This window comes from Sus scrofa, chromosome 15 (assembly GCF_000003025.6).
Source record: "Sus scrofa isolate TJ Tabasco breed Duroc chromosome 15, Sscrofa11.1, whole genome shotgun sequence".
Classification (NCBI taxonomy): domain Eukaryota; kingdom Metazoa; phylum Chordata; class Mammalia; order Artiodactyla; family Suidae; genus Sus; species Sus scrofa.
The window spans coordinates 87,729,988-87,757,016 of NC_010457.5; the positions used below are offsets into that span (position 1 = coordinate 87,729,988).

Here is a 27,029-nt window from a genome sequence, read left to right on the forward strand (position 1 = left end):
ATGTAGCTGGTCTAGGGTCAACCTTCAATTGTATACTTAGCCAAACTATCAATCAAGTTTGAACAAAGAATAAGGCATTTTCAGATATTCAACAAGTTTAAAAATCTGACTTTCTATGCATTCTATTCAGAAAGTCACTGGGAGATGCATTTGACCAAAACAAGAACATAACAGGAAATCTAATACAGATAAGTGAAGAAGGGATGCTTTCAAAGAAGAGATATGTACCCATCTTAGGAATTAACTAATCTAGATGGATATAGGTATACAGAGGAAAGGCAGTGGGGGGGAAGTCTTTAGGAGTAAAAAGGAAGTGATTAACAATGGAACTAATAGGATGTTTGGAACTTTGTTTTGACATCGGTTGAGCACACAATTATAAAACATACATGAAAAATACAATGATTATGAAATCAAGGAAAAAAATAAGTTACAGATGACAGAAGAATCATTTGATTTACACAATTTAACTGAAAATCACACTGCTATAAACAATACTGACAAAAAACAAAATAAGATACAGTAAAAGTCTTTGGAAAAGATGAGGGCAGGGGAGCTGGTGAAATTTCAGCACAGGGAACTGTGCACAGTCTCTTGGGTTCAAAACATGATTGATGATAGTATAAAAAAAGAATTTGTCTATGGCTGGGTTGCTTCACTGTATAAAGAAATTGAAGGAACATTGTAAATCAACTATACTTTAATAAAAAATTAAAAAAGAAAAAAGAACTATTTCCTCTTATAGATGTTAGTTGTTAAAGACTGAAATTGATAAATCCAAAAATATAAAAGTATATTATTTGTAAATATGCTAAAAAACAAAGAATTAAAACAAACTAAACCATTGAGATTATTTACTTCTGGGAAACTGAAGTTTTTTGATAATAATAAAGAGAATTTTAATGACAATCACCTATTAAAGCAGAATGTTCAATATATTGCTCATAAGACAAGTGACTTAACTTTAAGTCGAGTCTTCTACTTGGTAATTTTGGAATCATTGACCATGACAAATTTAAATGACTGAAAAATAACAAGATATCAAAGTTTATCTTGAACTGGAATAAAGAGGTACAAATATTTCAGTCATGAGTTGACAGTTATGTTGAACTCAAATTGTTCTAGCCTCTTTTAGACACACATTGAAGCCATAGGAAAGAAAATTACACATGATAATAAAATATACACCTGTTCATCACATATTCTAGGCTCATGGACTACACTGACTGAGAACAGACTCATATGTTTCAGATTTGAGGTAGATACAGAAAAGGAAATATGAATGTGAAAAGAGAGAGATATGTGGCAACAGTATAAAATACGACAGCAGAGTTAACAATAATGGCTGAATTTATTACATATTTTTTCCAAAACCAGAGAAAGTAGAAAAGCATATGCTATAGTGCTACAAAAGTCAAACTAGAAAGTAGTTTAGAAAGAATTAAAGTGAGTAGATGAGAGGTAGACCAAAGTCTATCACTGTACTGGCTGAGTAAAGCATCTTCAGCACCAGTTCCACCAAAAATAACAATGGAATGTTTAAAAATGCCCTTGGGACATTTATTCCTAATTAATGCAGTACTTGTACCAACATGCTTCAAAAATGCACTAGCAAAGAAGGAAAATTATATTAAAATAAGTTTCTAGAGAAACACATACAAAAATATAAAACCATGGAAAGAAAAAATGTGGAATTTTTCCAATTACAAAAAATCATACAAATAAGAAAACCTAAGAAGCAGAAATACTTCCAGGGTAAATACTATCAAAATCTTATCAGGGCGCAGATAAACAGAAAAGTCCCCTGTTACTCTTGACACTCAGAGGTAGGAACATTGGCGTCATTTAAAGAGGATCTCTTGAAAGATCAATCCTTCTGTTGGGATGTAATTGGTGGCATTATAAGTGACAAACTGACTTTGAACAGGTTGAGAAGGGCTTTTACTGCGAAGGTCATATAGATAAACATATTTTAGCCTAATTTGAGTGGTTCTCTCTTCCCTCTCTCTTCCCTCTCTTACTTTCCTTAACACTCTACCTTTCTCCTTCTCTCTCCCTGCCCCATGTACATATGAACACTCTGACTTTCAAGATAACACTAAAATTGGAGGATAAAAAAATTCATGTTTGATTTTGCAGAACTTTCCTTGCCTCCATAGAAATGTAACTTCTATATACATGATCTCTCAGGATTGTTGGAAATAATTCTTTCCTTATGAGATCTTAGGAATGTTATCTTGACATTGACAGAAGCAATTCTGAGAATGCATCATCACTAGAATAAGCTACTGAGTCCCAAATTTAGTGTAGCTTAATGATATGAAGAAAAAATAAAATACTCCCGAATGAATTAGTAACATTCTGAGAGAATGTAACAACTGTGAATTTAATACTTGAAATTGATTACGAGTATGATGTAAGATGGTAAGACAATCAGCAGAATAGTGTAGATCACTTTAAATAAGCAACTGCAGGAGTTTTTGGAGCATCAAGGGGAAGAGACAGAGTTCCCAGATCCTAGCAGCTTTGGAAGTTTCTGCAGAAGAAAGGAAAACCAATAGGCTGTCTAGGAGGGGCACCTGGAACAAGAGACGAAGAGACACAGCTCATACAAGGAGACTTCCTAGGGGTAGGGAGGGAGGGAGAAATATCCTGGCTTTTCTCTTCCTCCTCATCTAATCCTAGAGTCTCCTGACAACATCTGCCTCTGCCAAGGCCAGCCAGATGCCAGATGACATAGAAATTCAGCTGTGATCATACAGAACAGAGCAGGGATAGAACAAGGAATGGATCCAAGGGCAAATAGATCATAAACCAGAAAATACAGTAACCAGAAAGTGTCAAAAATATTTTCTGAGATTTGGCAATAAGGGCAGAAATGAGGGTGACATATTTTCTCTGTCATACTAGGGAAAATCCAATAAAGGGTTATCTAGAGCAATGTATTTAGTTCAGTTTGTTATTGACTAAAGGATCCAGATTTATTTTGGCAATTCTGGGTCTTTTATGGTTCCATATAAATTTTTGGATTGTGTGCTCTAGTTCTGTGAAAAATGTCATAGGTAATTTGATATGGATTGTATTGAATCTGTAGATTGCTTTGGGTAATATGGCTATTTTTACAACATTAAAATTTTTCCAACCCAGGAGCATGGAATATCTTTCCATTTCTTTGAATCCTCTTTAATTTCCTTGATTAATGTTTCATAGTTCTCAGTATATAAGTCTTTCACCACCTTGGTCAGGTTTATTCCCAGTATTTGATTTTTTGGGGTGCAATTTTAAAAGATATTGTATTTTTGTATTCCTTTTATAATATTTCATTGTTAGTATACAGAAATGCAACAAATTTCAGCCGTAATGTCCATCACAGATGAATGGATTAAGAAGATGTGGTATATATACATAATGAAATACTACTCAGCCACAAAGAAGAACAAAATAATGAGATGTGCAGCAACATGGTTGGAACTAGAGACTCTCATAATGAATGAAATAAGTCAGAAAGAGAAAGACAAATACCCATATGATATCACTTATATCTGGAATCTAATATATGGCACAAATGAATCTTTCCACAGAAAAGAAACTCACAGACTTGGAGAATAGACTTGTGGTTGCCAAGAGGGAGGGGGAGGGAGTGGGATGGACTGGGAGCCTGGGATTAACAGATGCAAACTATTGCTCTTGAGTAGATAAGCAATGAGGTCCTGCTGTATAGCACAGGGAACAATATCTAGCCACTTGTGATGGAACATGATGGGGGATAATTATTGAGAAAAAAAATATATATGTATGTGTTACTGGGTCTCTTTGCTGTAGTGTACAAAATTGACAGAACACTGTAAACCAGCTATAATGGAAAAAATAAAAATCATTAAAAAAAAGAAATGAAAGCACTTTTTATCTGGTGGAACAATCTCTCAAGTTTAAGACCTTGTTAGACACTGTGAAGTTGTGCATCTAATCCAGCAATCTTATCACAACATTGCCCATATACATCCAGCTTCTTAAATGACTTTTCTGCTTACTGATTCCTTTGGTATTAATGATTTAAGCAAAAATTTGCCACATGCTTAATTTGTATCACTCATAACTTTATTTTTTGGAAAAATACTTTTTAACAAAAGTATTACAAAATTTTGTACAATTTATCCCATTACCCTCAACATGCATAACAATAAAAATGCAGCTAAATTCAAAGGACAAGTATAATAACCAGAAAATATTTCATCTCTCTCTTCCCTAACCGTTCTCTCTCTTCCTTCCTTTCCTTTCCTTCCTTCTTTCCTTTCAGAACTAATAAAGACATGTCTTCCATGAGTTCCTAGAATGTAGGTGAAAACAATAATTGGCCCTAGAAAAGATCCTCCAAATAGCTATTCTTTGGGGAAAATGCACCTCCTAACAAATTCACACCGCAGTAGAGCTATGCTCACCTATGTGAGTTTTTGCTTACTGAAAATACAACACAGACCAAGCATGGATCCTGTCCCAGAAGCCCACCATAGTCTCATTACTTAATCGCAGACAGAATTCTCGACATATTTTTGCTTCTAAGTCCTTAACTTTTCCTAACAGAGGTAAACAAGGCAAGACAGATTTCTGATTTTTAAAAATGAAATGACATGCTAAACAATAAGAAAACTGTTCTAAGCTGATTTTTCCAATGATCTTTTTTCAGGGAATTCTCAGTTGTCTGAATTTTCTTGCTAGAGAGTTGTAGGAGGCTAGGGTGCTCACATTAGGTGTTTTCTGCACATTCTCCCAAGATAAATGAAGTTCCGTCTGTACTGAGATGCACTGCTACAGAGTTTCAGCAGGTGTTTCAGATGAAATTAAGTGGCTCCGTGACACAATAATGTGGTATGAAAGACTATCAGAAAGCTCTTTACCTGGAATGGTTGACAAAATCAATAAAGGTCCTTATTTAACTACTGGATCCCTGTCATAACTAGGTTACTTGAGTGCCTGGCAATTGCTACTCTAGTTACAGTCAATTTAATGTCAATCAGTCCAAAGCACTAGGCATACGTCAAAATCCATGTCCTTTGTGACATATTTAACCTACTGGATCTTCATATTTCTGGAAGATCAAGATTTCTTCAGAAACATCCTTAGTACAGTGATTAAAAAGGTAACTTCTTGAGAAAATCTTGAATTCTTAGCCCTTTCTTTCATCCCTACAGAGATTTCAACTCACATCAAGACAAGGGCTAATTTGTAAACACATTAGTTAAAAATGTGATTTAATATGCTTAAATAATTGAATCAAGACTTCTTTTATATATTATTTTCAATTATGGTCTATCCCAGGAAATTGGATATAGTTCCCTGTGCAATAGAGTAGGACCTTATTGTTTATCCATTCTAAGCATAATACTTTTCATCTACTAACCCCAAACAGTCCATCCCATTCTGTCCTCCCTCTCCCATGGCAACCACAGGTCTGTTCTTTACGTCTCTGAGTCTGTTTCCATTTTGTAGATAGGTTAATTTATGCTGTATTTTAGATTCCAGAGTCAAGCCCTCTAATTTCAAAGTTTCTAGTGGTTATGGCACGCTCAACAATTTGCCAGGGCAAATGACCAAAGGCATAAACTTTTGACATTGTTTTTCCCCCAGATCTTTAAGCAGAAATTTTGACCCAAAAGCTTCAATTCTGTATTGGTAGTCTCTGACAGAAAGAAGGTTCAGTATTAGAATGGGGTCCTCGAAGAAGCACTAATCAGTAAAATTGAAGTTTCTATATATCAGAGATATTTATGAATCACTTTGATTCTTTAGTAGTCCTACATGGTTTTGATCTGGGGTATATGGTAAATGAAGATATTGTTTATGCTTTATGAACAATATTTCAAGATCATATAGATACTTATCAGTGTTCAAAATCAAAATGAAACAGTAATTCGGGAAGTCTGAATATAAGTGTAGGCTTAGAAGTCAATATGATACCTGCTTAACTTTCCAGAGTCCTCACCCTGATAAACTCAATCCCATTCTCTATAGTAGCTCAGCAATGGTTAATTCAGCAGCAGTAGGGAGAAAAACCTGGTAGAACTGACCAACCCAAGAAGGCTTGAAGTTCTTTTATTTTTATTTATTTTTTTTTAAGTAGGCCAAGCATAGTTTAAGCAGATTTAGGTGGAATGGTGAGAACACAACCATTAATGTAAAAGCTTAAAGTTGAAATTCCAAGGTTCAACTTCATTTCTTTCTTCTTCTTCTTCTTCTTTTTTTTTTTTTTAAAAAAAAAAAAAAACTCAGAAAGCTTATATTGGCAAAGAACAGAAACTTTCATAGTTTCTTGGAGATTCACCATAAATTATCTGCTATTAAACAATAACTGGAGTATAAAGAACATAAGGTATCTAAGTAGGATTCTGAAAAAGGAGAATTTTTTAGCTTGGTTTTTATTATATAAATTATATTTATTATATCTATTATTAAATAAACAATGAATATTCACTGTAAATAGGCAGAGAATGAGCAGACTTTCAACATTAGTCTGTAGTAGGAGAAAAAGTACCATTCTGTAATTCTTAGCAGGCACAACCTAAATTTATTACAATATATAAGAACTCACAAAGTACGCCACCACCCAGAGGGCTCTTTAACACATGTAATAAGGTAAAAAGGTTACTCTTTTTGCTTCCTTATGTATTTAAGGTCCCTACACCTTTGGGCTTAACAGCTAGCTATGTCTGTTTTCAACTTCCAGATAATCACACAGTATAGAAGTTGGATCTATCTTTTGTGTTCTGAGAGTTAGAGAGCAATAGCCAGGTACCAAAGTCAAAGACTCATTTGCTCTCATTCTTAAGTGTGTTTCCCTGGGGAGCCAATGACCAACTAAAATAGAGTAGTTTTGGTTGCTGGGAAGAGTGCTATCTTCCTTATAGACTGTACATTCATGGATGCAACTTCTAGAAATCCCGCTTTCCTCTTCTTTTCATAGTGAATCAATCCTGGTTTCCTACTCTGTAGCCTTTGAGGCTTTAAATTTATAGCATCTACCTATTTTAAGGAGAAGATATTTGTAAGATTTAAAATATGATGGTTTTCCTTTTATTCTTTTCATGTTCTTTGGACTTTAATTTTAAACATTTTTCCAGAGTAAATCATGGACAAAATTAAACACACATATTTATAAATACATAATTTAATATTATATATATTTGAAATCCTCTCCTAAAAATTGGCAGTTTATTCTCCACCCAGTCTGGCTCTATAGTCTGTTCACAAAAGATATCTATTTTAAAATATTTTCGTTGTTTCTTGTGGGACCTTTCTCCCTATTTTTAGTGGTATATATAGTTTTCTAATTCTAGACTTATAAATATTGGGTATTACCCCTTAGCTTCCTGTTATGATAGATGAGGATTTAGGTGTTTTACATGTTTGACTGACCATTTTGCCTTACCATAAATTCCCATACTCTTCCATACAACTCAATTTAATAATCAATGTTTACATTTTAATGGTTATGTATGTAATGCTCATCACATGGTCAAATAATATATAATGATTATGTTTCTGCTCCTGGATTTGTAAAAATTTCCTGAAGTTATGAAGCACTTCATTTTTTTACTACCATTGTTTTCTCTATGTCTATGCTAAATTTTTTCCCATAAACCCCATTTATATCTGCCAAATAGCAATCGGCAATTCCTCCTGCTGTCCCAGGGCTCTTCATCTTCTGGTGCAAATATGGATGAGCCTTTCTCCAGATCTGAAACATAGCTGTCATCCTGAGACCTCCCTTGGCCACACTCTCAAATGGTATAGAGACCCTGTTTCTGGATTCTGTGATTTCTAAGTTCTCTCCTGTTTTGCTGGAAAGAGCATATTCTCCAACAGTTTCTAGGAAAGTGTATATACGACATAAATGTTTGAATTGCTACTAAAATCTTTTTGCTTTCTTCTCATCTGATTGACAACTTTACATAGTATTCTAGGTCAAGAATCATTTTCTCTCAAAATTTGAAAATTTTGCTTCATTTCTTCTGTTAAAGGGAGTTCTGTACTTGGTCACTCTGTTCTGTTCTGACAGTCCTGTTTCTATATTTCCAAAATTCATTAAAACATCCTACTAATGCTTTCAATTTTTTCTCTTTGATTTTGTAGGTTTATAGAATTTTACTCTTCTACTATCATTTTAGGGGAGGTCTCAAATGGAAGAGAAAATAGACACATGTGACAATCTACTATCTTTACTCAAAAGTAAGCATTTCCTTTTCTTGCTACCTAAATTAACCAAAAGAAGATAATAAAGTGAAGCTAAGATGAAAACTCACTTTTTATGATGTACTTAAAGAATTAAACAAAAAATTCATAATGAAGCAGGAAACTTACAGGGCTGGTGCAAATGGGCACAACCCATTTGGTATCAAAAAAAATTTACATAGTGTTTTTCACAAACACACTTTTTCTGGGGAAAAAAAAAATGTCTGGATAAACAAGGAATAAAGAATTATAGCTAGGGAGTTCCCATTGTGGCTCAGCAATTAAGAACCCAACTAGTATCCATGAGGATATGGGTTTGATCCCTGGCCTCATTTAGTAGGTTAAAGGATCTGGTGTTGCTGTTAGCCGCGATGTGGGTCACAGACGCGGCTTGCATCTGATGTTGCTGTGGCTGTGGTATAGGTCAGCAGCTATAGCTCTGATTCGGTCCCTGACCAGGGAACCTCCAAGTGCCACAGGTGCAGCCCTAAAAAAAAAAAGAAAAAAAAAATTATAGCTAAAAGTCCATTCAGATAGTAGGGAAAACTGAGTTTGATTTAGAAACTTAGATCTTGATTTGCATGTAATTCAACAGTTTTTCCACTTCATTACTCCCATCCACCCCCATGACTCTACGACTATGAAGGCTGAAGGAGACATATTCTAAGGGAGTCTGTGTACGCTAAAATGCATGACTCACCTTAATTTGTTAATTTTAGCATTAATTTTCTGTCTTCATCAGTTACTTTAGCATCTTCATGTTAAGGTGTGATATTGTTTCATGTTCTGTAACACAGATGCTGGTTTTCTACTGTAATTTGCTTTTAACATGTCCCATGAAAAAATTATGCTGGGAGCTCCACTATGGCGCAGCAGGTTAAGGACCCAGCATTGTAACTGCAGTGACTCAGGTCACTGCTATGGCACAGGTTTGATCCCTGGCCTGGGAATTTCTACATGCCTCAGGAGAGGCCAAAAAAAAAAAAAAAAATCATGCTGAAGAATGTCATAATGAGTGCTTTGTCTTAGTGGTATTTAAAAGAACATTACTTTTCAAAGAAACTACTTAAAACAAGACTGTGGAACAAACAGCTATGCAGCTTTAAAATGATACCGATAAAATAGCAAAGTAATGCGAGGAAGCCTATCTGAATGCTAAACATATGGACAAGAAGACTTGATCTCAACTCAAGTAAACAACTGCCTCATGAACGAGCCAGATGTTGAGCCACACTGCTGCTGCTACTTCTGCTAGGAAAGAGAAAATAACTATGTACACTCAATGTGCATTATATTCACCAGACAGAAGATAACTGAAGAAAGCAGTAGAAGGTGACAAATATCAGTACAAACAAATGAGGTTGAAAACATGTGATTATTTTTTAAAATTATCTTTCTTAATGGCTACTTAGACTGCTGCACACTCAATCTGATTCAGCAAGTGAGCAATGACCAAAAGTGGAAAATATATTTTAATGCAATGAGTAAACTTTGATTCAGCTTCTAACACTACAGCCACATGTTTTTGAGTTTAATGTTAAATGCAATTAAAATATTAAAAAAATAAACCTTGGACTAAAATGTTGAAGATAAGAAATCAATACATTATCAATACAGTTTTGTATGCTTTTTATTCACCATTTAGATTATTCCCTCCATACCTAAGATTTTCTATCATCTGAAACCATGCACACTCAAAACAGTGATGCTGCTATTGCAGACAGGATGATAGTACTACCTAGTTTAATCTTGAAATGGAAGTAGACCCATCCACTTAAGTCTGGTGATTCAATGCATTCATACCATAGAGAAGATTTTTCATCATAATATTACTTTTCTACCACTCTTCCCCTCACTTGTCCTTATTACCTTCTTTCTTTTGACCGTTCTCCTTTAATCATTCCCTGCTATGTAAGTCGTCCTCCTCCATTTCCCATGCTCAACTAGGTTTTGGCTAATCTTCAGCTCCAAGAGTAGATGGTCACTGTCAAGGGAATCATTTTATCCTTTTTTTTTTTTTTAAAAAAAAAAAACCCACCATTATTGAGATATATTTAATATATAAAAATGCACATATGTAAGGCATGCAACTTGATGTTTTGATATCCATATGCATTTAAAAAGATCATAATTAAGCTAAATAACTTATCCATCACTTCAGTGTAGTTACTTGTGAGTATATATATGTGTGTGATGAGATTTATTTTAAAGTCTATCTGCTTAGAAAATTTTAATTATACAATATAGTATTGTTAACTGTCGACTTGATATACATGCATTTTTCAAATTGGTAATCTTTCCTTCAGTTTCCATCTTTTAATTACCAATCATCTTCTGTAAGAAAAACTTTTTGCATATATGAAATTCACCCCTTTGAACTATTTAGGTCTATAGGTGTCTTTGTTACTATTATATACAGCTTACAGTAACTTTAGCTCAAGTATACAAAACAAAAAACACAGCATAAAAGCATAACTTCTCACTGAATTTCACCTCTTAGTTCCATTGTACACAACATTCCTAAGGATCCTAGTACTGGCATCCCCTTATCCCCACATCTCATATCCTAACACTGAAGTTTCCTATTAGTTGTTTGTGTGTATTTGTAAACATAAGCCCCCAAATTGGCATTATTTCCCTACATATACCAAGAATTTAACTGATTATTTTGTAATTTGTAAATGATTAATCCAATATAAAAATATAGTCTACATGCATGTCTTATGTCATAATAAATCTCTTAGTCCTAAATTACCACTGGCATTCCTGTTAAAAAAATATTTAAAATCTGTAGGAAAATCATAAAAATTACTTGTCACAAAAACCTTAATGGAATATTCTCAATTTTAAAATAAGGACATTGAGGCTTAAAGTTTTAACTAGGCTGTCCACATCCACAGTTAAATAGTAGAGGGGGCAACTCTAAAACTAGTCTGTATTTCTGAAAATTCCATGTTTTTTCCTTCTATACAAAGATAGATATAAGAAAAAGATTACGTATAGAAAATACCTTGGAGTTCCTGTTGTGGTGCAGTGGTTAATGAATCCAACTAGGAACCATAAAGTTGCAGGTTCGATCCCTGGCCTTGCTCAGTGGGTTGAGGATCCCGCGTTGCCATGAGCTGTGGTATAGGTTGCAGACTCGGCTCGGATCTGGCATTGCTGTGGCTGTGGCGTAGGCCAGTGGCTACAGCTCTGATTCGACCCCTAGCCTGGAAACCTCCACATGCTGCAGGAGTGGCCCTAGAAAAGGCAAAAAAAAAAAAAAAAACAAAAAAAAAAACAAAAAAAAAAACTTAAATTTTTTTTAATTTTAGGGACACACTTGTAGCACACACAGAAGTTCCCAGTCTAGGGGTCAAATCAGAGATGCAGCCTATGCCACAGCCATAGCAACACAGGATCTGACCCATATCTGTGACCTATACCACAGTTCATGGCAATGCCAAGATCCTTAATCCTCTGAGCAAGGCCAGGGATAGAACCCACATCCTCATGGATACTAGTTGGGTTTGCGACCCAGTGAGCTACAACAGGGACTCCCAAATACCTTAGATACTGATCATTGTAAGGAAGCAATAGGGAAGAAATATTTTCTTCTCAAATCCTTACATTATAAACTGTCAATTTCTTAGGCAATCATTCCTAAGGTTTAGTGAAAGTAATAGCAAAGTAAATAGTACTGGGTGTCTGTTGAGTGTTCATATATATATATAGGACTTATATGACTATATATATATATATATAGTCATATAAGTCCTATGCTTAGTAGTAAATGGTCACCTACATGGCATAATTGCAGTGATTCTTATGGATAATCATAAATCAAGAATAACACAACACATTACTTAAAAGGAGTCTACCTTATCAATATGAGAAAATGGTTTTGGTATGAAGAGAATCTGTGTTTCCTACATACACACACACACACACACACACACACACACACGCGCACGCACGCACGCACAGTTTATAGCTCAGTGGCAGCTTCCATTAATTGCTATACAATACAAACTCTCAGGTTTGAGAAAATGATAAAACAATGTGGGGCTCTGGAAATCTGGTTTATTTATGAAACTATTTTTTAAAGAAATCTTTTCAACTATTAACTCAGAACAAATCATGAGTGACCATTAGTTTAACAAGAAAAAAACACAGATTTGACTTTTTTCTGGATAGAAACAAAAACCCCTTGCATCCAGAAGAAAATAAGTCATTTTTAGGAACTGCAGTCTTGACCCGAAAACAAAAGACACAAAAGGGCATCATTGTAACTTGGCATTTTTGGACACAAATTTAAAGACGATAAAGTGAAAGCCAGACAAAAGAGAATGATCTTGATTAGATTAGTGGTTAGCCACAACTCCATGGCAACACACCCACGCTTGTGAAAAGCATCATTTCTTAAAAGATTGTACATTATCAAACCTCATTTCAACATCTTGTTCTAAGGATGGTGCAAAATGTCAATGACACCTCACACCTAATGGCAATTAGAATAACTGGGGCATTAGAAGCTCGAGGTGGTTCTGCAATAGTAAAGGTTACTACAGTCAGGTACATATCTTCTTTTTCTCCCAAGTACAACTAAATTAGGTCCCAGCTTTCAAGCAGTGACCTTAAAGACCTGACCTGTTCTATTGCAGGAAAGCATATATAATGAGTTTAGGAATTCAATAGGCAGTAAGGTAAGAAGTTAGCTGAAATGGAAGAACCTGGGGATGTGCTACTGGCAGGAAGGGTTAAAGTCCCACCAAAGAACCACTACCTATAATTTTAAATTCTAATTTAAGGAGTCTGGACCTTACATTATATGAGGGATTTTAGAAAATGGACATGATGAAAGCAGTTTTTGATAGGTTTTATATAGCTTAATTCTTAGCTAGAAAGAATCTTAAATCCAGAGTAATATTTATACTTATAAGCAAGTAGTCACATTAGAGGATTTTATTGACTGATGTATTAACTTAGATAACCAAGGATTATAATACAAAATTTGCTCAAATTGAGAAAACTCAGAAACTTTAAGAATCATTGGCTACTTTATTTTCATGATCTTTGCTATGTCATAATAAAAATATATTTTGAAAGAAAATTAATATAAATGGAATTTCATTATAATGTTATTAACTATCAGATATGAAACAAATTGGTGTTGATTTAAGTGGACATGTTGGCTAATATTATTCATAAGGATAGAAAAAAATGAGATTACTCTCATCTAAGTCAACAAAAATATAAGTGGTGAGTTTTTAAATAAAATCCTCTTTTCTAGATTTTTAATCATTTTTTATACAAGCTTTCTCTCATCAATGTATAAACACACTGAATATTTTCCCATAAAATAACTGCTGATACTTATTAAATGTTTATATTGTGTCAGAAACTTTTTTAAGTGCTTTACACTTATTAACTCATGTGATCTCAAATCAATCCTATTAGGTAGTTTACATTTCTCTTGATTTTATAATGAGGAATCTGAGTGTATAGGAGGTTAAGTAGCTTGCCCAAGATCACTCAACTAGTATGTAATTTCTTTGACAGGCAGACATGCAGTCTTAAATGTTGTATTATCTTAAATATTGTACTTAAATATTGGATCATCCCTATGCCTTTCTAGCTACTATTATTGCACTCCTTTGCCTTCACTTTATTACCAGACTTCCACTTACCTCTGATCCACTCCTCAGGGCCTGCCTTCCACCTCTACCATGGCATTGCAACCAGGCTTGCTTATACCGTCATGATTTCTTGATGGTCACATCAAAGAATTTCTAGGTCCTTATGCTTTTCAGACTCGCTGCAGCATGTTTCACCTCTGAACACTTTTTGAAATGTTCTCCTTTCTTGTTTTCTTTGGCATCATTTTATCTTGTTTAGTGTGCTAAAGTTTTTTTTCCTCAATTCCTCCTCTTTCTCTCTAGGTGTCCTTGCAGTAAAACAGAGTGAGTGGAGTATAACCCTTCCCTCCTTAACATCTGCCACATTGATGTTGACAATGACCAGGTGAGTTGCTTTGAGCAATGCAATGCACATCTTGAAACAAGTGGCATTCTTGAATGTATTTGCAGTTCAGCTTGTCCTTGTAGGCTCGGTAGTAGCAGGTGGCTAATAACAATGAGGAAACACGTGGAACACACCTGAATATAACCTACAGTTTGAGGACATGGTGAGCTGATCCCAGATGAGTTCAGCAGAGACACAGCAGACTTGCAGATCCATGAATAAGAAATCAAATATTTAAAATTAAATGTTGTAAACCACCTGGAAGTTACAGGTTCAACTCCACTACTTAGTGTGGTATTTCAATAAAGGTAAAATAACTTACCATGCATAACTCTTACTGTCTTCATTTGTAAAGGTGGGGGAAAAAAGTGTTTGCTTTGCTTGGGTTGTTGAGGAAATGAACTACATGAAAAAAAATGTGCGTGAAGTGCTTAGCACAGTGACTAAAGACTGACATCTAATATGAGCCCAATTTATACTTGCTATTACTATTTTTCCACCAAAGAATGTTCTCATCTCCAGACTCATATATGCTACTAGAAAGCTACTCTGGGAGGTCATTTAGAGCCCTTAAAATCTACAAGTGCTTTAATGAGCTCATTATATTTCCTCCTCCTAAGGTACCTAACACTGAAATGACAATCCATTTTATACAGCCCACAAGTGGGCAAACTAAGAGTCTCTTCTGACTTCTCCTTCATTACACCTTTTGTCCAATCTGCAATCAATTATTTTCAATTTTATGTCCCATATATGCTACCTGTTAATCACTTTCTCTGCTTACTGATAACCATCTTAATTCACTTATTTTATTGCTTTAGTCCCTATTTAAAGTATTTCTAAATATCAAGAGAGATAAAACTTCAGCATAGTAGCTTAACACAGTTTATTTCACCCTCATATAAAGGCCAAGTGGTGAGTTTCTGGTTAGTAAATGATTTAGGACCTAAGTTCCTTCCTTCATATGCTGCTACTATTTTCAGTACATGGCTTCCATGATCACTGGACTCATTCACATCAAGCCAATGCAGTGGAAAAGAGCACAGATTATTGTGTGTCAAAGTCGTTACAGCTGAGAGATCAAAGTGGTGCTCATAACTTCCACTCATCTTATACCAAGGAGAAATCAGTCATATGGAAGGAAGTCTGGGAAAGGCAGTCCAACTGGGTGTCAAGGAAAGAGAGGTAATGCGTATGTGGGCAGTTGGCTACACATTGCTCTACTTCCCTTATTGGCCCCTGTGCTTCCAGCACTGGTCCTCCTACCATCCAATTCCTGGTAGGAGTCAGAGGGGTTTTTGGTTAACATAAATTGGATAATCTGACTCCTATGTTTAAATTTTCCAGTGTCTTCCGAGTTGCACAGTGACTAAAACCTAAACTCCTTTCCTTGACTTACACAGACCTTTGTAATCTGGTCCTTGCTTTAGCTTTCTGAACTTGTCTCATGCCTATCTCTTCATCATGTCTGGTACCATTCAGATTAAATGACAGCTCTTCAGAGAAGCCCTCTCTGACAAGCCAATCTAAAATAGTCACCCAGGAGTTCCTGTCGTGGTGCAATGGAAACAAATCTGACTAGGAACCATGAGGTTGTGGGTTCAATCTCTGACCTCGCTCATTGGGTTAAGGATCTGGCATTGCCCTGAGCTGTGGTGTAGGTTGCAGACTCGGCTCGGATCTGGCATTGCTGTGGCTGTGGCGTAGGCCAGTGGCTACAGCTCTGATTCGACCCCTTGTCTGGGACTTCTATATACCGCGGTGTGGCTCTAAAAAGACAAAAGACAAAAATAAATAAATAAATAAATGTCACCCAGTTACTTTTAAGCACATCAATCTATTCTAAAGCTCTGCATAGAATTTAGGATAATTTGATATGTTGCTTTCTATCAGGAATCTACTTTTTATATATCTGTGTGTGTATGTATGTGTGTATATATGCATGTATGTATATATGTATGTCTGTATCTCCTATTTTCCCTATAGTATAAGTAGACTTGCATGTTTTACCCATCACTGACCCCTACTACCTAGCATGGTTTGACACATAGTTAGTATTCAGTAAATTTGACTCCTTAATGAAGTGTTTTGAAATTTCTATGCTCTGAGCTAAGCACACTTTTATCCCCCCAACCAACTCCCTCTGAGCTGAAAAGACAAAGCAAGTTTGTTTCTTAAATTAACATTACAAAGGATAAAACTAAATTTTCTAGGGAACAGATTGGTCAAATTATGCCTAAAGACAGTTTAAGTGACCAACTTATATCCTCTTCTCCTTTCACTAAGCCTAAATATCTGAGTGGAATGTCTGGGGGTAGAAAACATAATATGTTTTTCTCCACTCAGTTGAGACTTTTTCCCCAAATAAAATTTATTTTTACATGCAGGGAAATCACTAAATTTTAAAATCTGGAACAGAATAGCTTCTTCAGTTTAATGAATTCAATTATTCTTGTTTACATCAGAAAATCTTACTGCAAAGGTAGAACAAACTTAAAATGTGGTGTTTAAAAGTTAAAAAGCACAGTAGTACAAAGAGAGCCAAAATCTTGATACTTAAAAAAAGACATTTTAAATATTAATAATTCTAGCAATGTGATTTAGTTTGATTAAATGTGGAATTAAGAATTTATTTTGTTTCTTCTCTGATAGAAAGCTTGTAGTAATAAATTCATAGTAGTTAATAGTTGCTGAGAACTTTTTATGTGCCAGTCGGTATACATGCATACTTTATAAGAACTGTATGACTTTACAAAACTGAGGCAAAAGAGGTTGTTACTTTCCTGAAAACAGAAAACTATCAAATATGATTTGCAAAGCATAATGTAATAGCTATGTCTCTAACTACTAAAATACTGAAGCTAATCTGCTTTGCTTGTCAATAGTCATGCTATTTGAGTTTTGAATATGGACATTTTACTAAAATATCTTTTTTTTTTTGGAACACTATCACGTAGTACTTCCTGCCTAGACGTAAGGCATAGTAGAGTCTGACAAATCCACCCAGAATTACCTTCATGGCTGCCAAGTCGATACCCCCAAACTACCTATGATGTTAGTTTCCACATGTGTGAGACACAGAGAGGTTAAGTACACCTAGTTAGCAGAAAACTTGAAATCTAAAATAAACAGCACTGACGTCACCTACAGGGGGGTTGCTAAATTTTGCATCTAGTATTTCCTTGGACCACAATATTTGCTTCCCTTTCTGACTTCACTGCTTCATCACTCCCCCAACCCCATTCCTGCTTAAATACAATAGATTATTAGAGCACAATGCTACATTAAAAGTTATAAAATTATCAAGTTTCAGAATTTCAGATACTGAAGAATGTTTTTACATTAAACTTGCTTAAGATCTTCTTTTTGCCAATGAAACAAATCAGCTGAGAGAAGTCTGCTATTAGGAGCTGTGAGGACTGAAACTCCAGCCTCTCTTCCTGGATTCATGGTCTTTCTTCCATGGCACACTTCTCTTACGGCTTCTGGTTGTTCGTAACTCCTTTTGGTTCCTTGGACCTAGGACCTAGGCAACTCCCTAAGGCATTATTTTCCTAGGTAATTCACAAAGACCACTACTATGCTTGCTTCCTTTTCTGATTTTGTTACTTTGTTACTCTCTTATCCTCATTACTCTGTCTGTCATATTACCCTTATCTAAAAATAATTTTTATTGGAGTGTAGTTGACTTGCAATGTTGTATTAGTTTCAGGTGAACAGCAGAGTGAATCAGTTATACAGACACATATATCCATTTTTTTTTCTCATATAGGTTATTATAGATTTCCCTGTGCTATAAAGTAGGTTCTTGTTAATTATTTTACATAGTAGTATGTATCTGTTATTCCCATCCCTTGTGGCTGAGTGGGTTAAGGATCCGGCATTGTCACTGCTGTGGCTCTGGTTACAGCTGTGGTGTGGGTTTGATCCCTGGCCCAGGAGTTTCTGCATGCCACAGGAACAGCCAAAAAAAAAAAAAAAAAAAAAAAAAAAAAAGGCTATCTTGCCTTCTATGAATTGAAACCCTTATTTTTAGTGCTATCTATCTGCTTAGATATTAGAAAAGTGGAGAAATGAAATGAATCTTTTTTTTTTTTTTTGGTCTTTTTAGGGCCGCACCCACAGCACCCCAGGCTAGGGGTTGAATGGGAACTATTGCTGCCAGCCTATACAAGAGCCACAGGAACTTGGGATCTGAGCCGCTTCTGTGACCCACACCACAGCTCATGGCAATGCCAGATCCTTAACCCACTGAGCGAAGCCAGGAATCAAGCCCGCATCCTCATGGATGCTAGTCAGGTTCCTCAATCGCTGAGCCATGATGGGAACTCCAAGAAATGAATCTTAATGTATACATTAATGGCAGCTAAAGCCTGAAATAGTTCTTCTTCTTTCTTAGCAAAAATTTATTTAAAAACATAACTTCTGAAATCTCCAATGACTGGGATTTCAAGAAATTAAACAGAACAAAAAGAATGATATTTAGGCAGTTAGTCAGAGACCCTCAAGCCACTTGGGGAATAGTGCCGGCTTCATATAGAAGGGTACAGAGGCAAAAGAGCAAAGATAACATAACAGCTAGAACAAACTAAACAAACATGTGTATAAATATTTAAACTAGGGATAGACATCACTCCCTGTGTTTTAATATTTTCTCTGATCATAAACTATTCTTTGTTTAGTTTTATTTTCTAGTTTCAAGTGAAAGCAGATTTCAAGAGAGGCCATTTTAACATTTCAAAATAAGGACATTTTCTACGGTTACTTTTTCAAATGTAACCATTTATTCATTTTCTTTTATTGGATTTCCAAACTTGAAATTTATTATTGCCATTTGTCTACTATAGGCAAAAGTACTTAACTCTAAAATTCTCCCCTTCTCCTGTGATTCTACTATTACTTTTAATAAAGTTTTATGATAAAACTCCAGGGAAAAAAATACATAGAACATGTACAGACTTACAAGCTGTGTGTACCTTGTGGGTGAGAGTTTTTTTTTACCAAAGTGAATATCCAACATATTCAACATTTAAAACAAAATAAAATGCTTTATAATCTTCAAATCCCTTGGTGGAAAGACTAGTCTAATTTAAAGCCACACAATTAAAAGTGTTCAATTTGATATTACTTATTTCCTCAAAGCTTGGCTGTTGTTTAGCAACATCAGAAACATTAGAAACAAAGGTAGCTTGGGGAGTTCCGGTCGTGGCTCAGTGGTTAACGAATCTGTCTAGGAACCATGAGGTTGCAGGTTCAATCCCTGGCCTTGCTCAGTGGGTTAAGGATCTGGCATTGCCATGAGTTGTGGTGTAGGTCACAGATGCGGCTCAGATCCCGCATTGCTGTGGCTCCGGCTTAGGCTGGTGGCTACAGCTCTGATTCGATCCCTAGCCTGGGAACCTCCATATGCCTCGGGAGCCCTAGAAATGGCAAAAAGACAAGAAATAAATAAATAAACAAAGGTAGCTTAATTAGTAATTTGGTTTAATTTTAAAATAGGAAAAAACTAATGGCAGATGAAGCTCACCCAAAATATAAAGAGCTCTGCCTCCCGACTGCCTTGACAGTCCACACCCGTTCTCCTGTTTGACATTCTATATTCCCACTGTTCCATGATACTAACTGATGTCTCATTTTGATCCAATCTGATCTCACTTTATAGCCTCTTACTAGTTCTTTTCTCATCCTACTGCTTAAAGGTTAGTGTTGTCTAGGATTCGATACTTGCTTCTCTTGCAATTTTAATCTACATGCCCCCAAATTCCACTGTCACTTATATGCTGACAGCATAAATCTATATCTCCTGTCCCTCCTCAATATTTCAACCGATAAACAGGCCTTCCTACTTGTGTTTCCTAATAGAGGTCCTCACTGGCCTCAACCTCCATAATCCCAGATTGGAGTTCATTAACCTTCCCCCTAAACCTGCTCTTTCCTCTTGATACTGTATTTTAGATAATGGCACCATCACTCACATAGTCTGTGAACTGTGAAATGTCAGCACTAGCTTTATCTCAGACTTCACACTTAACACTAACCTATAGTATTCAGTTAGTCATCAAATGCCACTGATTTTCCATCATACCTTATATATTTAACTTCTCTTCTTTTCTATAGCCATGACTTTAGTTCAAATCCTTATCATCTCTTGCTTGAATTATCAATTCAGTCTTCTGACTGTTATGCCTGCTTCCATATCCTCCCACCTCTTGCTTGATAGAATTCTTCATTTATGCTATCACTGAGGTAATCTTAATAAAACAAGCTAAAACTGCTCAGGATCTCTATTACCTTTAGGAATTCCAAAAAGAAATTCCTCAGCATACCTATGCCTGGAAGAAGATAAATTACTAGTCAACCTTCAAGTATTAGATCAAATGTTTTCTTCTTTGTGAGATTCTTCCTGATCTACCGAAACAGAATTAACCACCACCTTCTGCTAATGTTATTGCATATACTACTTATTTCTGATTTGTATTTGCCACATTGTAGTATGACTGTGTGTTTACATGACTGCACTGCATCTGGATTATAAGCTGTTTGAGGCCTTGCACTATGGCTATTTATCTTTGTGGAGAGCAAACAGAACTTTTCAGCAGAAAAATATACCAATTCCCTCTGGGAACACTGGAGAATAATTTTTTTTAATTCGGATTATAACCCCAAAACAATTTAGAGCATAAACTGGAATCAGTAGAAAATGATAGCCAAGAAACAGTAGGAAGGAGTTCCCACTGTGGCACAGCAGAAACAAATCCCACTAGTATCCATGAGAATGCAGGTTCAATCCCTGGCCTCGCTCAGTGGGTCGGCATTGCCATGAGCTGTGGCATATGTTGCAGATGAGGCTCGGATTCCATGTTGCTGTGGCTGTGGCTGGCAGCTGTAGCTCCGATTTGACCCCTGGTTTGGGAATCTCCATATGCCACAAGTGTGGCTCTAAAAAGAAAAAAAATAAAAAGAAAGCAAAAAAGAAGTTGGAAACTGGCTTCAGTAGTACAAGCAAAGAAACAATGGCAAAGTCCTAAATAAATAAATGCTGGGGGTTTGCAGGATTGAATTTGAGAGAAAATTCTTATCTGTCTATCTATAGAACTTACATTCTGACATTCAGAAGATGTTTCTTAAAATTTCTTTAATCACATATTTGTTTGCAATTTGACATACAAATATATTCATTGTGTACTCCCTTGTGCAAAAATTCTTTTGAATCACTGCTACATAAAATGTGCTCAGGAAGCCTGTGTTACTTGTAGTTTCAAAAGTGACATATTTCTTGATTTTTTTAAAATAAGACTAAAATAGTATAGTCTAAGAGTTTATGATCTATGAAAATGTATCAGTAATTTGGGAATAAATATCTACACCATGAAAGTGTACATATTTACACTCTTTTTTTAAATGTTATTGGATATGTTTTGTGTGTGCAAGCGAAGTGGCTTCACAAATGTTATCTGTATAAACTTCTGAATGACCAAATCTCTTTCTCTAATGATATCATCAAATGATATTGGAGATATATACATAATATACGTACATATATGTATTCATCTGCAATATATATCTACTTATTTTTAGGGCTGCACACATGGCATGTGGAAGTTCCCAGGCTAGGGGTCAAATTGGAGCTGCGGCTGCTGGCCCAAGCCACAGCCACAGAAACTCCAGATCCGAGCTGCACCTGTGACCTACACCACAGCTTGCGGCAACGCTGGATCCTTAACTCACTGAGTGAAGCCACGGACCAAATCTGCTTCCTCATGGATACTAGTTGGGTTCATTACCACTGAGCCACAACAAGAGCTCTGATATTGCAGATAATTAGAGAATTTTATCTTTGGTTACTTATATTAACCTTAAGGTAATGCCTAACTTTTCAACAGTTGAACATGATATTTTAGTGTCCACAGATATGATAGTTTTCTATGACATTTACAAAGAATTATTTTACTAGCTCCTTACATTTGTCCTCAATTTTTATATATTTATTAATATTTAATTAAAATAAAATTTAACATTTTTAGCCTTAATTTCTATTTGTTATATTTGCCATAATTTTCAATAAGAATTTATTTTTATTATTTATTTATTTATTGTTGACTTAGTTTCAATTTAAACTTATGTAATACAAATGGAGTATAAAAGTCTTGTGTTGATTCTTTTTTTAATTTTATTGGAATATTGTTGACTTACAATGCTGTGTTAGTTTCAGGTTTATAGCAAAATGAAATCAGTTATATATATATATACACACACACATATTCCATTCTTTTTCAAATCCTTTTTCCATATTGGTTATTACAGAGTATTGAACTTATTTCGCTGTGCTATACAGTAGGTCCTTGTTACTTATTCATTTATATATAGCACTGTGTATTTGTTAATCCCAACCTCCTAATTTTTCTCTCTTTACAACATTTTCCCTTTGGTAACCTAAGAATGGTTTTGAAATCTTTGAGTCTGTTTCTGTTTTGTTGATAAGCTCATTTGTATGACATTTTATTAGATTCCACATATTAGTGATCTAGTATGATACTTGTCTTCCAAGGATTTCTTTTTAAAATGTATATTCTACAATAGTACGATTATTCGGTAGTCATGGTATATTCTATTCTCATCATGGTATATTACATATCTCTGTATTATCAAATAATAATATAACATCTTTAAATTTTATAATGTAGAAAACACACAAAAGGAGGTAGAAACCATATATATTCTCACTACATATTTTAGAAAATATGAATTAAGTAAAATTCTCTGTCCTTTCAAATTAAAAGCTTGATGCTTCTTATTTCAAAATTTCCCTCATGGTTATAACAATATGCCTACCTACAGATAGTTATATAGAGAGCACAACTTTTTATTATAAAAGTGAGATCATACTCTGCAATATTTTTGAAAAAATCATTCATGTTGCAGTGCCAAGTTTTCAGTTCAGTACCTTGGATGTACAGATGTAACTCCTTTAACATTTAAAAAAATAAGGTATAATTTACCTACAGTTAAATGCATAAATCATAATTGTACAGTTCAATGAATTTCAACACGTATGCACTAGGGTAAATAGATATCCCTGTCAAGATTTAGAACATTGCCATCACTCCAGAGGATCTCTTGCATATACCTTCCCATCAATCACTGCACTTTCCACCCCACCTCCCAGGCAACTATTGTTGATTTCTTTCACTATAAATTAATTTATTCTTATAGGACTTTATATAATTATAATCATATAGCATCATACTTTATTTCAAAAACAATTTAGTATTCTGTGTTGGTAGACTGACAGGTTTTTTCAAGTTTGCTGTTTAAAATTACTTGCATAAGTGCATGTTTTTAATCTTTAGATCTTTAATGCTTATGAAATTTATTTTTAATGTTTTGAAATATGACATAAATTAATTTTATTGCAAAAGATAATAGATATTTCCATACCATTTTCATAATAACCTATATTTCCCCCACTAGTTCAAAAGATCACATTTATCATACATTACATTCTCACATGCACTACTTGGATATATTTCCAAATTCCTTTTTTTCTGATCTATTTTTCTATTCTTATGATATACTAACGTCTCTTAATTATAGTAACATTATATTGTATCTTATTTTCTGATAGAGCAACTATTTCCTCATTTTACTTGTTTCTCAAAAAAACCTTTTGTTTAAATATTTCACTTACATATAAATGTATAGAATAGTGCTTGACACATTAAACACCCAATAACTATATATATATTTTTCTCTTTTGGCCATACCCCAGCATATGGAAGTTCCCAGGCCAGGGATCAACTCCTAGCCAGAGCTGCAACCTACACCACAGCTACAGCAATGCTGGGTCAGTAACCCACTGTGCCAGGCAAGGGATAGAACCAGCACCTCCACAGAGACAAGCTGGATGATTCACCCACTGCACCAAATACAGAAATTCCAAATACCCAATAAATATTGTCTCATCGTTTTATCTAATAAATCTTCAACTTCTTTCTACAAAAGGTAATATGTAAAGAACATGTCCAAGAGTACTTTTTTAGTACAACTCAAAGTTAGAAATTTTTTTTCTAAATCCTCAATCTTTTTACCTCAATTCATATTACCACTTTTGGCCCCTTACTTCATTCTTGTATGAATCTCATTTTTGCTTGTAACATATCAAAGTAGTAAATACACCCTTTTCCCCATAACATAAATATGAGTGGAACACAAATCTTAAAAACGGAATGAGAAAATTTATGCATTCTCAGGAGTATAGAAAAGCACAAAAATGGGTGAGTGGCTATTTGTCCCTTAGTTGTCTGTTTCCTATTATTTATTTTTGAAGGAATCCTTTAGAATTTGAAGTAAATCTGTACTCAGCAGAATATCTATTCACACTAGTGTTTCACCATTTAACTTTCATTTAGAAGTTATACTAGTTATAGCATCCTACTACACTGTATATATTACACTACTACGCTAAAGTTATACTACTTAGTATTTCTGAGCTGATGGCCAGTCAGCATATTACCACTTCTGCTTTATCTGTTCACTACATTAATCATGTATTTCTTGAAAATCATCTTTGTAATGTCACTGTGTTAAGTGGTCAAGGATTAGGAAGAAACCTAAGAACTTCCTGCTTAAGAAATGTGCTATTTGTTTGGAAGGATCACAAACATTTTTTGAATAAGCAAGTAACAATTCTTTCTATCTATCTATCTATCTAATCTACCTACCTTCTACATAGACAGCTAGCTAAAAGAACAAGTCAAAACTCAAGAGTGTGCATTTTTTCTAATTATAAAATATTAACACATGGTTATTTGATCCCAAATCCACTCCATGTGGCAGCCTTAATCCTCAAACTGGCCATTTGTCCAAGCTCATTCACCTCAGTGTCCATGCTGGGAAGACAGATGGGGTGGTGACTCGAAAAGATGGAAAAGGTATTCCAGGCTGAATCACAAGTCACTCAGTTTATGTTTTCTTAAAAGGTCAGTTTTTATCCAATATATGCCATTTCCGCTAAATTTTACATACTGCCTTAAAATATTAATTCTGCATGGGTAGTAATAAAGACATGGGATAAATAGAAAAAGATGAGCCATAGAAGATGGATACATTGGGTGACTTAGTTTGTTGATGTCAGCTATTAAGGACACCCAACCAGCACCCCCCCTTATTTGCTAAGCTTTCATGATGTTCAAAGCTCTTGATTATAATTTAGTTTCTCATAAATGTAACATGTACTGGGACACAGTGCACTGATGAGTAACACAAGGCTCCAGACCTCTTGATAATTATATTTCTTTCTTTCTTTTTTTTTTTTTTTTTTTTGTCTTTTTGCCTTTTCTAGGGCTGTGCCCATGGCATATGGAGGTTCCCAGGCTAGGGGTCTAATTAGAGCTGTAGCTGCTGGCCTACGTCAGAGCCACAGCAACTTGGGATCCAAGCCACGTCTGTGACCTACACCACAGCTCATGGCAATGCCAGATCCTTAACCCACTGAGCAAAGGAAGGGATCGAACCTTCAACCTCATGGTTCTCAGTCGAATTCGTTAACCACTGAGCCACAATGGGAACTTTGATAAATATATTTCTTATTAGAGAGTAATAAACTAGCTACCTGTTATTTTAAAGTTATACCCTAGAATGGCAGTCATTTGCTACCCTTTAAAAGAGATTCAGAGATTTGATTCTGCTTTTAGTAGAGCATAAACAAAGATAGTATTTTTCTGTATTAAAAAGCAGATACACAAGAGCTAATGGAATTGGACAACTTGCCAGCCAGATGGCAAGAAGAATTCCATTGCTGGTTGTAACTGCAATGGTGATAATCCTTGGTGTGCTCCAGCCACAAAATGCCTACTTTTAAGGGAACTTAAAACTTTTAAAATCTGTCTCTTGAAATTAGCTAAAAAGCCATTTCTCAATGATACACATATAAAAAAAAAGAGAAGAAAAAAGTGTGTTTAACATCATTGTACAAGTACTACAAAAATGCAGAATCTTAGATGCTGCTAACTAATGATTTATTATAAGGAAAATCAATTGGAATTTTCTGGTCACATTTATACAATGTGTTGTTCATTAGCAAGAAATCCACCACAGTCTAGTCAGGCAGACTTCTCTTATAATTAATCAACTTAAAACTAGGAAATCAGATAAGGCAAAACTCTAAGTTCAAAACTCATTGAATATTTTAAGCAAGGTAATGCGTTCAAGGTTTGAACTCAATACTGGTGACTATACAGAAATTAAATACATATTCATGGTGAGCTGAAATAAAAGTTTATGTGGTGCACTAGAATCTGTGAAATGAAGCCAAAAACTACAAACTGAATGTGAGCTGCCTTCACTTGAGCTTTAGTATTGCTTGAGAATGCATGTACAGGCCCAGTGGCTGCTGTATCCCAATCCCACCATGGTGATTTTCACTGCCTTTCTCTTAGTCTTAATGATACTTCCCCTCATTGTCAGATATGTAGGGAGATGTAGGTGAGGTCAGGTACACGTGTGGTTGCTTATCAACAAAGGTGCACTGAAAAAAGAAAGCACCTTTGGTTTTGCAAGCATGTGGATGTGTCAGTGTGTGCATGGTTTCTCTTAGGACCCTTGGTATATCTCTCTGTCCTTTCCCTAAGGGCATGTGGTGGGTGGTTTCCTGCCCAAGAGAAATGAAGCCAAGTAATGAAGAGGACACTCATCTGCAAGTAAAGAACACCTAGTAAAATTGCCTTTATAGCCTCTAAAATATAACCTGCAAGCCAGTGGATATTTTGTCACTGCCTTGATTAACTATAAAGTAAATT

At 35.1% G+C, this 27,029-nt stretch overlaps 1 protein-coding gene across 14 annotated transcripts in view; it reads right to left on the minus strand.

Moving 5' to 3' along the window:
• The window catches only part of PDE1A (phosphodiesterase 1A), a 346,020-nt gene that overhangs the window by 110,939 nt on the left and 208,052 nt on the right, over positions 1-27,029 (minus strand). The window contains exon 1 of one of the 14 annotated variants that reach the window (XM_021075598.1): positions 10,096-11,271. The exons of the other annotated variants lie outside the window; for them this stretch is intronic. Coding sequence (XP_020931257.1) covers positions 10,096-10,127 — 32 coding nt within the window. The 5' untranslated portion in view covers positions 10,128-11,271. Of the gene's footprint in view, positions 1-10,095; positions 11,272-27,029 lie in introns of those variants that run through there. 14 annotated transcript variants of the gene reach the window in all.